We start from the raw sequence: 15,746 nt of genomic DNA, 5'->3' as shown, positions 1-15,746 counted from the left end.
GTATAAATATATCACAATTATTTTATTTTAGTTGACGAAAGTACAAATCAAAATTCTTTAGCCTATTTTCAAATTCTTTAACTACACAAAAACACAAAAAAACACACACAAAAAACACATAACATTGTTTATTCCATAAAAAAAAGGAAAACAAGAACAGGATGTTAACATTGTCACTTAACGGATGTTTTTCATGGGAATGTTTCATTAAGTCATTGTCTTTTTACTTTACCGTGTAAATTTATTGCTAAACTGAAAATAGCGCATTCGCCGTTAACTGGGCCTACTCCCTATTCTCTTTTTGGAAGAAATGTTATAACTAGCTTTTACGATGATAATAATAGTTTACAAAATTTAGCTTGCAAGGATATCTGAAACCTTAATGACTTAAGCTTAATTCATCTAAATATTATTTAGGTACACCTCTACGATAGGCGGAAACATGGGCCACACTTAAAAGGAAAAATATTCATTTTTTGGTTGACTTCACATTTATGTCAAGCCAATGTTCTCAGTTGACAAAACGAAACTATTGTTTAGATTTTAGTTTCGCTTTTTAATTTTCCACTTTGATAAATCAACAAAACAATAGACTTTGTTTGAATTAGTCTTAAGCACCTCATTAAAACATATTTTAACATATACTTTTAATTAAACTCAGCGCCTAATCAACTACCATCTGACCACCGGCATATTATATCCTGTGGGCGGTGCTCTCTGATCCTTGACGGTACTACCTACATTGCATTCCGAAGCCAAGGAAGATTAATTCCAAAGGTCTTGTACATTTGTTTGTTTTGGTGAGGCTCTTGACAAGTGGCTTCAAGTATAATGACGCCAAAGCAGAAAAGATTTGAGAACCACTGCTATAAAAAAAATTAACTTGATATTTTTTTTTGTTTGGCGTAGCATGAAGTTTGGCCCAAGCACAAGCAATAACTCCAGCCTTTACGTGAGACTCAAGTTTGTATGTACAAACGTATCCATATGAAAAGATGTTTTTACTCTGAACTAATAAAAAGACTAGAACGTATATTCAATGAGTGTCTGTATGTGAGCACTTGTTCAATCTCCTCAACACAAGCTTCTGGGAATGTTAAACAACGAGTTAGGTTTCTTGTGGAAGATTTGTTTGGTGATGACGTCTATTGCAATCAACTCTAGAGGCATCGCGTTTAACTTAACCACATTGTCAGGCAAAGAAAGTGCTGAGTTGAACTGCTGCTCGGTATACAGTGTGGATGATGTACTAGTAGCCAATTGCTCTAATCTGAACTGGATATTTGTGGACCTTCGATGTGTGCCAGTGACTACAGAAGTGTTGTTGCTGGACAGAAATAATCTGACTACCTTGACCAATGGCTCTTTTCAAACACTCACATCTCTCCTGCAACTTAGTATTCAGTCCTCGAATGTTCATCGGATTGAGGTAAAGTATGGATCTAGTTTATTTCTGAGGTAAAGTATGGGTTTAGTTTATTTCTGAGGTAAAGTATAGGTCTAGTTCATCTCTAAGGTAAAGTATAGGTCTAGTTCATCTCTGAGGTAAAGTATAGGTCTAGTTTATCTCTAAGGTAAAGTATAGATCTAGTTTATTTCTGAAGTAAAGTATGGGTCTACTTTATCTGTGAGGTAAAGTATAGGTCTAGTTTATTTCTGAGGTAAAGTATAGTTCTAGTTTATCTCTTAGGTAAAGTATGGGTCTAGCTTTTTTCTGAGGTAAAGTATGGGTTTAGTTTATTTCTGAGGTAAAGTATAAGTATGGGTTTAGTTTATTTCTGAGGTAAGTATAAGTCTAGCTAGTTCATCTCTGAAGTTAAGTATAGGTCTAGTTTATTTCTGAGGTAAAATATAGGTGTTGTTTATTTATGAGGTAAATTATGGGTCTAGTTTATCTCTGATGTAAAGTATAGGTCTAGTTTATTTCTGAGATAACGTATGGGTCTAGTTTATCTCTGATGTTAAGTATAGGTCTAGTTTATTTCTGAGGTAAATTATAGATCTAGTTCATCTCTAAGGTAAAGTATAGATCTAGTTTATTTCTGAAGTAAAGTATGGGTCTAGTTTATCTGTGAATTAAAGTATAGGTCTAGTTTATTTCTGAGGTAAATTATAGGTCTAGTTTATCTCTTAGGTAAAGTAAGGGTCTACCTTTTTTCTGAGGTAAAGTATGGGTTTAGTTTATTTCTGAGGTTAAGTATAGGTCTAGCTAGTTCATCTCTGAAGTTAAGTATAGGTTTAGTTTATTTCTGAGGTAAAGTATGGGTCTAGTTTATCTCTGAGGTAAAGTATAGGTCTAGTTTATTTTTGAGGTAAAGTATAGGTCTAGTTCATCTCTGAGGTAAAGTATAGGTCTAGTTTATTTCTGAGGTAAAGCATAGGTCTAGTTTATCTTTAAGTAAAGTATAGGTCTAGTTTATTTCTGAGGTAAAGTATGGGTCTAGTTTATCTCTGAGGTAAAGTATAGGTCTAGTTTATTTTTGAGTTAAAGCATAGATCTAGTTTATTTCTTAGATAAAGTATGGGTATAGTTTATTTCCCAGGTAAAGTATAGGTCAAGTTTTTTTCTAAGTTAAAATACAGGTCTAGTTTATTATTCAGGTAGTTTATTTCTCAGGTAAAGATAGGTCCAGTTTATTTTCTTATCTTATCTTATATTTTTCTTGGTGGAAAGACATGCTCCAATTTGATTCCCATTTCTGTAATTCATCTAATTCTCTTTGTCAACTGTTACGAATGATGAGTGGCAATGAGGCGACGGCTGGGGAAAAATATGTGTTGCAAACTCTACTCAGGCTTATCACGGTTGGTATGGTCATGTGATCATCCAGAAAAAATAAGGAGCGAGGTTTTATTGGTTTTAGGCCTTAGGTTACCCTATATAAAGAGCAACTGTGTCAGATTCTATTTAATTAACAGCTCCAAGATTTCAAAAATTCACAATTAAGGAAGTCACGATTCAAGTTCCATTCAGGTTCATTGAGTCCATTGTATTGTAGGTTTGAAACAGTTGGTAAACGTATCAATGGCTCATTGTTAAAAACATTTACCCTTTTTTCACTAAATCATGAAAAAAAATACTGATTCAAAGTTGTTGTTTTAATGTTTGATACGAACTTCACTTTAGTTGTAACTTTTAAAAAGGGACTTTTTTTTATAACACTCACCTGATCAATCCACACTTTAGACCTGAAATCTAAATCAGATTAAATAGAGCCTAGATCTAGATCTAGGTTTAGATATACATTTATTAATACTTTGAACAAAATTTACATTCATAAATTATTATAGCAATAGCTAAACCTCTGACAGCTTATGGGAGCAGATTGATTTATGTCTACGGTAGTAACACAATAAGAAGAGGATCGGACGCAACCAGCATCTTGTACACTATTACCATCACTGATCCTGATCATATTGGTCTAGTCATTGTAAGATTAAACGCGTACATTAAAAGATTCGACAGTGGCGATAGGGTGTTATTAGGTTATTAATCATCAGTAGTCATCAATACATATTCTCCTGCTAGACAGGGCCGGCCTTAGGGCAATGCAACCTATGCGGCCGCAGTGGACCCAGCACTTTCATAGGCCCCGCGCTAACTCTAGTTGTAAATTATGGAATTAAACCATTTTAACTCATATCAGGGTTTCCGCGGTCTCCTGATTTTACGGGAGCATCTTGAAATCTCCTGAAATTGAAAAGTATATGAAATAATGAAAATCTCCTAAAATTATTAAAATAACCTGAAAAAATTAAAACATGTTCTGAAAATAAGTGTGTCATGCAATATGGAAAACGTCACTCCTAGTCGCGATTAAAAAAAAACAGGCATATTAAGGGGTCAATGTTGTGACATGGTTATTATGTGTGGTCAACCGTGACACAGTCAGCTTTCATTTAATAAACATAATAGGATTAATTTTAACCAAAACAGTAAGTTCCAATAATTAATTTACTGTAATAGTCAAAGGCATTTAAATATAGATCTAAATCTATCTCGATCTATTAAAAAAAAATTAAAAGCGATATTTTGCTAGTCGATAGTAAATCTAAAAGACAGATCTACCTTCTATTGTAGATAGCTCGTCAGGTTGATTTGATCGTGATTTTGCCCTTTGTAAAGTTCGAATAAATACAAAGACAAATATAGTTCTAAAAACAAAATTCATTTTGATTTATTATCCATTCCCTACTCAGACTAAGACCCGCGCAATCTGTTTCCCATAGGGCCCCACAAACTGTAGGACCGGCCCTGCTACTAGATCTAAATATTTTAGACTAGATGTAGATTCTAGTGTATATTTTCTATATACACCTAGTCATCCTAGACCTAATCCTAGATTCTAGACCTAAAATTTCTAGAATTAGATTAGATCTATTTCTTCTGATATTTAACTCTTGTAATCTAGATCTACATCTACATCTAAGTCTAGATGCATCTTAGATTATATTTACGTCAAAAGGACAACAAATATCAGCTAAGATGAGATGATCTAGGCCTATCAATAAAAAGTCTAGATCTAGAATCTCGACTCGAACTAGAAATAAATGATAGATCTATCTGAATCTAGAGTCTAGTCCTAATATTTATAGTACATAGTAGTTTGTGCAGTGGCCATGCATCCAAGTACACAGGAAACTTAGCTGAATCCTCCCCCCCCCCCCCACCCGCCCCTAGCAAAAAAAAAGTTTAAATATTCTTTTTTTTTCTTTTTTTTTAACGGTCCTCGTATGATGTAAGGCTTCTATTGGCTATATCTTTCTCTTTATCACAATCTTTGTCACAATCAGATAAAGAAAAATATGAAAAGATGTTGTAAAGATGATTTCTCCTTTTAATAAACATAAAAAATGTAACATAAGCAGAAATCTCATCATCGATAATAGGCTGTTTATTTTTAAGTTAAGACAACAATATTTAATGGTTATCTAAAATTTCTAATCTGATTTATTACACTTAGTTTTCTTACAAAAAGGTCCACAAGTGTCTTTATGATTATAGGTTTTCAACCCAAATGATTCTTTGAAATTCTAATAGTGTAGATTTTTTTTTTAATTGTGGCTTTAATATTCCTTACACTTTGGTGGATTCTATGGGGGCCACCTTTAAGTTTGTGTGATTACACAAGCTCTTGTGGTAATTTTGTTTACATTGTTTACTATTATAAAATGAATAGCAACCAAGTTTTGTAGAAGACAACATGTAGAAAGATGTCTTTAATGCATATATCATAAATCATTATATTTTCCAGATCGATACTTTTCTAGGTCTCAGCCAACTACAAAACTTGAGCTTAGAAAATAATCAACTCAGAGATGAAGTCATTTCATTTAATCCGCAAGCATTTAGACATCTTACAAATCTGAAACAACTATTCATTGGAAAGAATCAGAACCTCTCTGAAAAATTGAAAGATGCTTTCATTTATTTGCAGAACGTGTCTACCCTGTCAATGGATGGTTCAGAAACATTACAATTAGGAACGGAATTCTCAAATTTGACCCAACTGAACAACCTTACTTTGTATTGCTCAAAAGTAACACATGTTACGAACGACAGTTTCATAGGATTGTGGCACTCTAGCTTGACAATACTCAATTTAATTGATTTTGAGAGATTTCAATATGATCCAGAATATTTTGATCCAGATACTTTGCAGACGTTGTTCAGTGATGACGCTTTTCAAAATTTAAACTCTCTAGAAGTCCTCAGAATTATTAACTGCAGAATTGGAAATGAAAATATGGCTAGAAAATTTAAAAAATTTATCAACTCTTCAATGCATACGGTATACCTTGAGGCTACGCATTATATAAAAGATTATTATAATCCTAACTCAACTTTTGGAGATGGGATTATATTTCCCAGTACGATCAAATACCTAAGTCAGTTGAACCTTTCGCATTTCTATTGGATTGACAGCACTATATTTGCCATATCGCCTGGAGTTATAGCCAGCCCGCAGTGGAGACGCCACATAAAATTAATAGATTTTTCGAAAAACATGCTGGGATGGGTTGGTTGGAGGTTCCCGCTGCTAGAAGCGTCGCGTTTGGAGAAATTGGAAGAGTTCAGAATTACATCTCCCAGCCCAGAAAACGAAGTGTCCTACGTTGATGTAGGGCTTGACAGTGTCAAGGCAGATGTACATCCATCCTCTTCCCTTTCTCATCTGGACTATTACAACAAACAATCTTTGACTGAGTCAAGAGCTACAAATACAAAGAGCTATTTCAAGAGACTAGAAACAAAAAACAGCTCCATAAGAAACCCTTTGTTTATAAATGATCCAATTTCTCGAGCTTTGCCTCTAAAAAATGATTTTCTTAATATGAAATTTTCAAATAAAGAAGTAGCTTCAGCTTTTGAACCTAATGAATTATTATCACAGACATCACAGACATCATATCCTCAGCTTGATTTTTTTCCTCAACAAAGTCTCTTACAGTTCATACAGAATCCCTTTGATTTTACGAGCTCCGCTATTTGGACGTTTAGATTACCTCCCTCGCTGCGCAGACTTAAAGTCATGTACACGGTCCAGAGAGACAATGACTACCTCAACCAAAGTATACGATTATTCCAGTCCGGTGGAGAGGCTGCTAACGTTACACAAATCTACTTTGTTGGTAACAGCATAAGTCGAGGAACAGGTACAATAAAGGGACTGACAAACCTTCAACTTGTTGACTTATCCGAAAATGCCATTATGGTTGAACCGTACTTTTTCGACGATTTCCCATCTCTGAAGTATGTTATATTGAGATCCATGATGAACGAAGACTTCTTTCAACGTACAAGTATCGACAGAATCATTCAGAACATGCCAGAACTGAGATATTTAGATCTTACAGACAATAAACTCAACTTTCTTCCTCTAAATTTATTTTCCAGAAACTCTCATATTACTCATGTGATATTGGCTAAAAATAGATTTTCCTCTTTTCCAATCACGATGGATCTGGTTCCTAATTTAAAACTTCTTGATTTGTCTGGAAACGCTCTCAGTTATCTAACAGATGAAGAAATGACAGCTCTGACGAAACACTCGGAAAATGTTCCAGATTTTTATTTAGCTCTGACTGGAAATAATATTGTCTGTGTGTGTTCTCAGATTAAATTTGTTTGTAAGTATTTCATTCGTGAAGTTTTGAACTGTATTTTTGAATAATAATAATAAGGCTTGTCTTCGAGTCCGAATGCAGTATTTCCCGTGGTAACTGGTACAACTTTCTAATAGCTCTTTATAACTCTATAGTAGCTGCTTACAATAACTGTCCTCTCTTAACTCTCTCAAGTGACTACCTTCTACTAACTGCTTATAATGACTGCCCTCAATGACTGCAATCTAGTAACTGTATAGCTTAAGGCTGAAGTGTTCACTTCAGAAACATAAGTTGTGAATGTTGTGAATCCCACTCAAAATCTGGTACTCTACTGTTTAGCACCAACTTTGAGGTGGTGAAAGTATTTATTCTTTAAATTGCCCTACTTTCCTTTACTTTGATTCTCTTAACATCAAACTAAATAATTCCTTATATAAGCATATCGCTTTGACGTATTGGCATGTGATACTAATCTGTTAATCTAGTTTTTCATATAAGCTAAGGCAGTGATGCTCAACCTAATTTGACCTGCGGGCCATTTTAACTTTCGACACGCGTGTTGCGGGCCACATCAACATAATGGTAAAATATGAAATAAAAATTCACTTGAAACCATTTGAAACTATTGGATCTAGTTCTTACATTAATTAATGGGATAGTTAAAGTCTATCATTTTTTACGCGTCTAAAAAATGTTGCTTCATTTCTACTTTAAATGAGAGCAGCATTGTAGCTACTTTTGCCACCAACTATTTTCTTGTCTCTTTTTGGTCAAATCTCTAGGCGTAGTTTAACCAATCTTTTATACGCAGCTCAAACCAAGAAGGCTCAAACCAAGAAGGCCTTCATATTTGTTTTATAATGCCACTGTATATGTTTTTTTTTTTAAACATCCAGACTTTCTTTACAAAACAAACTATGTTGGCTTATTATCATGTTCCACAAAAAAGATCCATTCACTTATCCGGGTAGATTCTACATTCAGAGTTCCATTGCACAAACTCATGGTACCAATCCATCAGAGAAACAAGTGAGGGCCCTAACAAAGGTAAAGATATATTTTAAACTTTTTTTTGAAGGGGAGAGAATTTATTACTTTATGTGCCGACTTTTCGGCGGGCCGGATGCAACGACGCGGGCCGGTTCTGGCCCGCGGGCCGTACTTTGGGCATCACTGAGCTAAGGTATTAAAATCTTGATGGCGTATACGCATCAATAATATCGGCTATGAATCTTTCAAACAGAAATAGACGTGTTTTAAATTTAAATGAGTTTGAATAGTTTTTTCTTCATGATATGTTGAATACAACTTCTGACATCTAGAAGACTATGGGGCGTGCACTCCAGTTGTATGCCTCCTCTTCTTGCTGATAAGACTTATAGAAGCTCAGTTGCACACTGGGCAAACTATTCCATAAGGAGTTAATGTCCATTGCCTTGATTGTTTCCTTTTACACTTTGCTTCTGTTAAGGTTTTTTTTACTTGTCATCAGCTAGTTTTGCGCCGATTCTCACAGCGCTGTGCAATTATTTGTTTCTGTCCCCAAGGCGGCATGGTCGATTTCAATTTGTATAGTTTTTCATGGAGGCTCTGAGAGTTTTCCTGAAACTTGTTTCTTTGTTTCATTGTTCACATTGAATTCGTGTTTCTTCTGGTTGTAGAAGAGCCTCTTATGGAGGCGTGAGTTGCCCATTATTCAGACTTGGCTTTCCATTTGAATGGAGACTATATCAGGATTGTGCGGATGCTTTGCAGACCCGCTCTTTAGAGAACTTTTGTGCCAGGTATCTTGTGTTACTCTTTACATTCAGGATTTTTTTTTTCTGATGCAAAACGTTCGTTTTAAAGTTGAGGTAAATGTCTGATGCAGGCGTGAAAACTAACTTAACACTAACTTTAGCGACAGCACATAAAACGCCAACAAAATAATTAATTTATTGTACTAGCTACTGCATACAATTTTAACATACAATTGCAAGGATAGACTTTTCTTGTGATGTCATTTTTATGTTGTTAGTTTGTTCACACTGTCTGTCTGGTGAACATTTTGAATACGTTATTTCTTCTTATTTTTGTATTATCGGATCAAATGTAAAGTTTATATAATTATTCATTGTTCCTGTCAAAATATATGAATCAGTAAAACAAATTAACTTATTCATTAATTAATTAGTAGTAACTTATTGCGTTTGTATGATAACGAAAGGGGAAGTAATTCGTGCAGCATATGGCTGTAAAAATGTAGTATTTCGCCTTAGAGATGTTGTTGTTGTTGTTTTTTGTTGTTTTTTTTTTTTGTGTAAGTATTTTAAATATTTATTTGCTGTTTATTCACGACAGTGTGGCTGAACATCAGCGACTACCTAGACAACAAGGGAAATTATACCTGCACATCCCAAGAAGGACAACTTATTGATACTAATGTATTATCACGTGATGCTTCGGGATTTTACAGACTATGTTATGGCTAGTATGTTTATTTAGTTTTATCTGGTCGACATTTTTGTGAAGAGTTGGACAAAATATTACAAACAAATATTACAAATGCCTGTTCTAATCAATTATTTCTTCCGAACCATTCTACACTGCAGTGTGAATAGCATTTTACATAGGTAATGTGCACAGCCTTTAGTTGAAATTAGGGTTAGTTCAAGGTTAGGCTTAGGATTATGGTTAAGGTAAGGGATTAGGGTTAATGTTTGGGTTTGGACTTAGGAATTACGAGTAGGTTTAGGGTTAACTGTATGGGTACAGGTAGTTGTAGGGTTTAGGTGTAGATGCACTGACGGATCGCCCCCCCCCCCCACCACTCATCCGACTCGGACAGATTTTAGTAGAGAAATCACACATTTTATACGAATTCAATACTTATGTTAATAATATATACATGCAGGCTACCCTGCTTCATCGTGGCGCCGTGGTGGAAACGGTCATGTGAGAGAAATGCTAGGGCAAAGGGTAGCACAAGGCTCCCGCGGGAGTGCCTACGAGGGTGCGAGAGTATCCTCATTGCACTGTGCGGGGATGTCAAAGAACTCCCGCAGCGATTTGTCAACGTCCAGTCGCCGTTCCTCAAAGGGCTGTTACATAAATGGTTAAATGGTGTTTCCCGCACGGGAAAATAGACGGGATCCCGGTGGTTCGGCCTTCGGCTGCGTCGCTAGTGTCCGAAGTGTCCGTGACACGGGAAGTGAACGCAAAACTAAACTTTGAGTTTTACCCCGTTTCTCCCCCCCCCCCCCCCCCCGCCAGACAGAAGTGTGTATGCGAGGAGTGCGCCGTTCATTCAGGCCTGTGGAAGGGAGTTCTTGTTCACTTTTTCTGGCTTTAGAATTCCAAATGCTTTGCGCAACTCAACATGACAATTTCTAATAATATATACTAATTGTTTATATTTTAACCTATATACATACTAATTATTTATATTTTAACATTTTTTGGATAATATCTAACCCTGCCTGTAGTATGTTGGCCGATTGGGTGGGATGGGATTGGACGATTGCATCCCTTAATTTCGATTGGGGGGGGGGTCGAATTAGGCTGGGCATCACTGATCTAGATCAATGCTGTCTTGTATTTTTTACTTCACGTGAATTTCAAGATTACAAGGAAGTGGCGAACTATTTTACATTTTATGTAAAAAAAAAAGAATAAATTAGAACATTCATTTGGAGGACCAATTCAATTGGACACCCCCCCCCCCTCCCTCCACTTCAGCTAGCCACTGTTCAATGTAACACAATTTTCATAAATATGCACTCCGCAGCAATTACTTTATGATCTCCATCGTTTTACTGCTCGTCATGTCCTTCATCTTCCTGATGGCCTACCTCGTGCACAGATTTAGAACCGCTATAGAAGCTTCTTTGGTTAGGATCTTCATCAAGGCTTTTCGACCAATGAAATCCAGCGACTACAAGACACACGTTTTTATTGGCTACGCTGACGATGATGTCGGATTTGTGAGACATACTTTACTGAGGTAAGAGGCTCTTCATTAAGAAATAAAGTCTTCATTGTTTGCTGTTGTTGTTTGCTGCTGTCTCAGAATAAATAAATTTACGTCAAGAAAATAACATCAACAAATTATACAAGTTTCAATACAACTTGGAACTTGCATGACTTGAAAATTAGTTATATAGTATTAAAGAGTATCTCCAATGAATTTAAGTGAACAATGAGTCTTGATCTCTCGCTTCTGGACGTGGCATTCTGGCGCAGCCGTTTGGGCGCGAGATATTTTTGCGCGAGTCGTTTTGGTGCAGGGGTCGTTTTGGCATATAACTTTGACGATAATTTTAATCACCGCGTAGCTTTTATAACAATGTTTATTTCCTTCTAGTATGGTATTCTATGTGTAGTATTGTTACGATTCTAATCAGGCGTTTTGTAAACAACTGCTCAACACACAACAAATCAACACATCAAGGACTTGATAACAAAGAGTTCCAAATATTCTGGTGCTTTAAATAATGAATAGAAAACAGCCAATATTAGACAATTGGCAACACATCAACAACTAAAAATGCTACACTGTAAACCACCGTAATAAACTCTACTGTCTCTATCTCTTCCTGGACTCGTACATTCGCTTGAGGACTCCGCCAGGACCGACTTCAAGCCGACTTACAGGGCCGGTCTCCTCGCTGTCCTGTCTTGAACTGTCCCTTTCTTACACACTGTTTCTCGTCCGTGAAGGATTTCTATCACATGACCATAACACGGGTTATATTTGCGTGTTCTAGCAGTACTGTCCCTTGTCCATCGTCAGCCGTTGACCTGAGTTCACGTGTGTGTCAGCTGAACCTACAGTTAACCCTATCGCGCCGCCAATAGAGTTAGAACCCTATGAATTCTAACGCTACCCATCGAATTGTTTTGTTGTTTTGTTTAAAAAAGGTTTTGCTTATTTCATGAATATATAATAAGTCAGATTCCTGAATAGTAATGACATGCTCCTTCTCCCACTCCCTTATAATGATATTTAAGTTCTGGTAAGCGCACTGGATGACATTCTTCGATTTCTTTCCAAATGACATTTAAAAAAAAAGAATTGACATCAGTTTAATATCCAAGCAAGTTAAGATACTTTTAAAACATATATTTTGACAAATGGGGCAGAGGTGATTTGGGTTACCCATGACGCAGGTAAAGTCAAACAAATGAAGACAAGACCAGCGCCGAGCACTGGTCGTTTGTTTAGTGAGGACAACAAAAGAATTTTACTATTCGGTAGAGTATCAAATGACAGTTTGAGCAGTCAAATGAAAAAAAGTTTACGTGGATGGGACATTCAGAATCTTTCCTTCTATATTCTCACAGATCTACGTTATTATGGCAGAAAGAGGTGGTTTTGTCCTGCTGTCCTGCTGTCCTATATGCACTACTGCATTATACCACCCCACCCCTACCAAAACGAAAAACGTTTTAATATTTTTGACTATTTCATGCACGCTTACTGTGAAGTATGAATGGCTGCCTGGTCTTGTGTTATATTAGTGATGTAACAATTAATTAAATAACAAACTTAAATACCAAAAATAAAGGACAAAAATATCTCTTGTTCTGTACTTGAAAAATACGTCTAACCACATACACTCTTACAAAACATAGACATGTGTCATTCTTTGTAAACAAATATTTCAATGAGCGTAAATAACGTGACCAAAAGCATTTCGCGCAAAATTGTCCCATGCGCCAAAGCGGCTGCGCTAAAACGACCTTCGAGCCAAAGCGTCCTGCTTCGATCTCGCTTTGTTCTATAATTTTTCCTTGAACAATTTACAGATACTGCTGATGTAATAATGTGTGAGAGTTAGTTCCCTTAGCGGATTAGGAAGTGTGTGTTCGTTATCACTATGGTGGAATAAAGCCTGTGTGTGTGTTTTGTAAATCGGCCTTGTCGTTTATCTATTTCTACTTGTATGTAAGAGTACATTAACAGATACTATTATTTTCGACCATTCTTTCCAACATTATTTATAATACTTATTCTTGCTTATCAGCGTATTTGCTAACACCAAGCGTTCTAAGGTTTTGATCTTATGTTTAGCTAGCACCCACGCCCCTGTTTGACAAACTTTAGACATTTACTGGACTTTGTTTATAGAATCTGTTCTTTTTTGATTTTGTGAATCTCGCATTACAGGTCGTACTGTCTTTAAATGATGAGTTCATGTAACAAAATCGCTTAGCTTGAGTATTTAGTCATGATTTAGTTCTTTTACAGTTTATGAATTTCTGACTTGTTTTAAGTTTACGTTGCCGTCCTCCTGTGTAAGGGTTATCTCCCTGAGGTCTACATGTCTTATAGAACACACTGAGTGTTTTAATGATTCATCTTTTTTTTAAACATTGAAGGTATTTAGAAGAAGATCTCAAAATCTCTACATTTGTCCATCATCGTGACCTGGCTCCAGGCTACACTGACCAACAGATGTTTGAGGCCATGAGAGACAGTTGGAGGATACTCTTAGTAATAACACATACATTTTTGAACAATTACGAACTTTCCGATATTATAATGAAGGTTTGTCTCTGTTTGTTGATATTTGTTTGAAGGTTTGTTTTTATTAGTTGATATTTGTATACAGGTTTGTCTCTTTTAGTTGATATTTGTATGAAGATTTGTCTCTGTTAGTTTATGTTATCATGAAGGTTTTTCTCTGTTAGTTGACATTTATTTGTATGATGGTTTGTGTCCTCTAGCTATATGTTGTCGTGTTGGCTACTATCAATAGGTTTGACTTCTTAGCTATTACAAAACAATAATTCAGACTGATATTGTATTTTTTAATTAACTATGTCAGTATATTTTATATGTTCAGCATAATATCCATTCATTCATAAATATGTGTACATATAGGCCTGCATGTCCCTCACGTATATTTATTAGCTAGTTCTTTCTATCGCACATTCATTAATGTGTTATAATTTGTTTGTCAATATCCACGCGAGGCGGCTGAGTGGTAAATCGCTTTGCTTCCGAACTGAGGGGCTCCTTGTTCAAATCTCAGCAATGACTGTGATTTTTAATTTCACCCAACTGTAACGGATACCTGACATTAGTTGGGGAAAGTAACGCAGTTGGTCGTTGTACTGGCCACGTAACACCCTAGTTAATCGTTTATCAAAGAAACATCATCAGTACTATAGAAAGCAAGGCCTACAAGGGACGCTTAACTTTTTCTTAAGTGTCACACATTTTGCAATTTTTAAAATATGTTATATGTCAGTCTTTCAGATATTCATTGATTCTGTGCGCAAGTCAGTTATATATACTTCTATACTTCATCTAATTCTCATTTCAGTATGCCAGTCATTCTATGAGCCCAGCCAATGAAAAACGTCTTGTTCTATTGGTTCAAGAAACTCAGTTGTACAACATCCCAGGCTCCTTGTATGATGTCCTGGAAGACTCACGAATCATTGTCATCTCTGATCTGTCTGCTCACCTGGACTACGTACACAGACAGGAAATTAAACAATGTCTTAGAGATATACAATGAATATAATGAGCATATTAGCCTTCAAAGAATTGCCCAAGCACAGCCAGTTCCTTAAGTAATGACCAGTTCGTTAAAAAATGATATCTTATATAGAACTCCTTATTAACTGGTACTATGGCAATTCAAAGCGTACGAAAACAATATAAAAAATCTGTGTGAAAAAAAACTTCCGTTTTAAGAAGCTAAAAATTACTTAACTTACTTGTTTCTTCAGTATTTCACCTAGTCAAACAAACAAATTTAAAATCTTTACAAACTTTCTATTGTTTTGTTATTACAGAAAGATATATCGTGCTTGTACCTCGCTGTCTCAGCAAAGTTATCAACAGAGCTATTGTAAATGTAAATCTACATCTTATCTTATCTTATGCAATACATAAACTAAACTTCTGATTTAGCACTCTTAAGATCTGTATCTACTAGATCTAGATCTATAATATAAATTTCGAATAATTTAGATGTAATTTAGAATAGATTTAATTCTAGATAATCTATCAATACAAAGATTTTAATTAGAATATAAATCCAGATCTAGTTAAAAAAATCTAGATATACTGTAAAAAAAAAATATCTAGATCTAGTTTAAAAAATCTAGATTAGATCTAAATCTAGCTATTATGTCTTTTTAAAATACGAGTCATGATAACGAGGTTTAATAAACATTACTATACCGAGTTGTTTTAGCATTTCATTTAAAGAATTCATTCCATATGACGTCAAAGGAAAAAAAAATCATTACGTCACACGGCCTAGTTAGACAATAAATGTCTCATCAATACGAGCAGCATATCGAGGGATTATAGACATTCATGCACCAAGTGAGTTCTTTTAGCATTATATTTAAAGAATTTATTTATATGACGTCAAAGGGAAAAAATTCCATTACGTCCCACGGCCTACTTAGACTAAAATATGTCTCATCAATACGAGCAGGATATTGAGGGATCACAGACATTCATGCACCGAGTGGACTCCGATAGCATTTCATTTAAAGAATTAACTCTATATGACGTCAAAGGAAAAAAATCCCCTACGTCACACGGCCTAGTTAGACTAAAATATGGTTTCATCAATACTAGCCAGTTATCGAGGGATCATAGACATTGGTGCACCGAGTGAGTTCTTTTA

The 15,746-nt window shown here is 35.5% G+C and overlaps 1 protein-coding gene across 2 annotated transcripts; it reads left to right on the top strand.

Annotated features, from left to right (window-relative positions):
- Positions 1–338: 338 nt before the first annotated feature.
- LOC106076830 (toll-like receptor 4) lies at positions 339–15,293 on the top strand. 2 transcript variants are annotated; one of them, XM_056041512.1, is made up of 6 exons: positions 339–1,429; positions 5,439–7,131; positions 9,451–9,580; positions 10,877–11,092; positions 13,471–13,639; positions 14,421–15,293. In XM_056041512.1, exons 1-6 carry the CDS (start codon positions 1,094–1,096, stop codon positions 14,616–14,618), a joined length of 2,742 nt encoding a protein of 913 aa, XP_055897487.1. In that variant the 5' UTR covers positions 339–1,093; the 3' UTR covers positions 14,619–15,293. The 2 variants fall into 2 exon arrangements, with proteins under 2 accessions (XP_055897487.1, XP_055897486.1); XM_056041511.1 differs by having other exon boundaries at positions 340–1,429; positions 5,256–7,131.
- The last annotated feature ends 453 nt before the right edge of the window (positions 15,294–15,746 follow it).

This window comes from Biomphalaria glabrata, chromosome 9 (genome assembly GCF_947242115.1).
Source record: "Biomphalaria glabrata chromosome 9, xgBioGlab47.1, whole genome shotgun sequence".
Classification (NCBI taxonomy): domain Eukaryota; kingdom Metazoa; phylum Mollusca; class Gastropoda; family Planorbidae; genus Biomphalaria; species Biomphalaria glabrata.
This window is presented reverse-complemented; position numbering and strand designations above follow the sequence as displayed.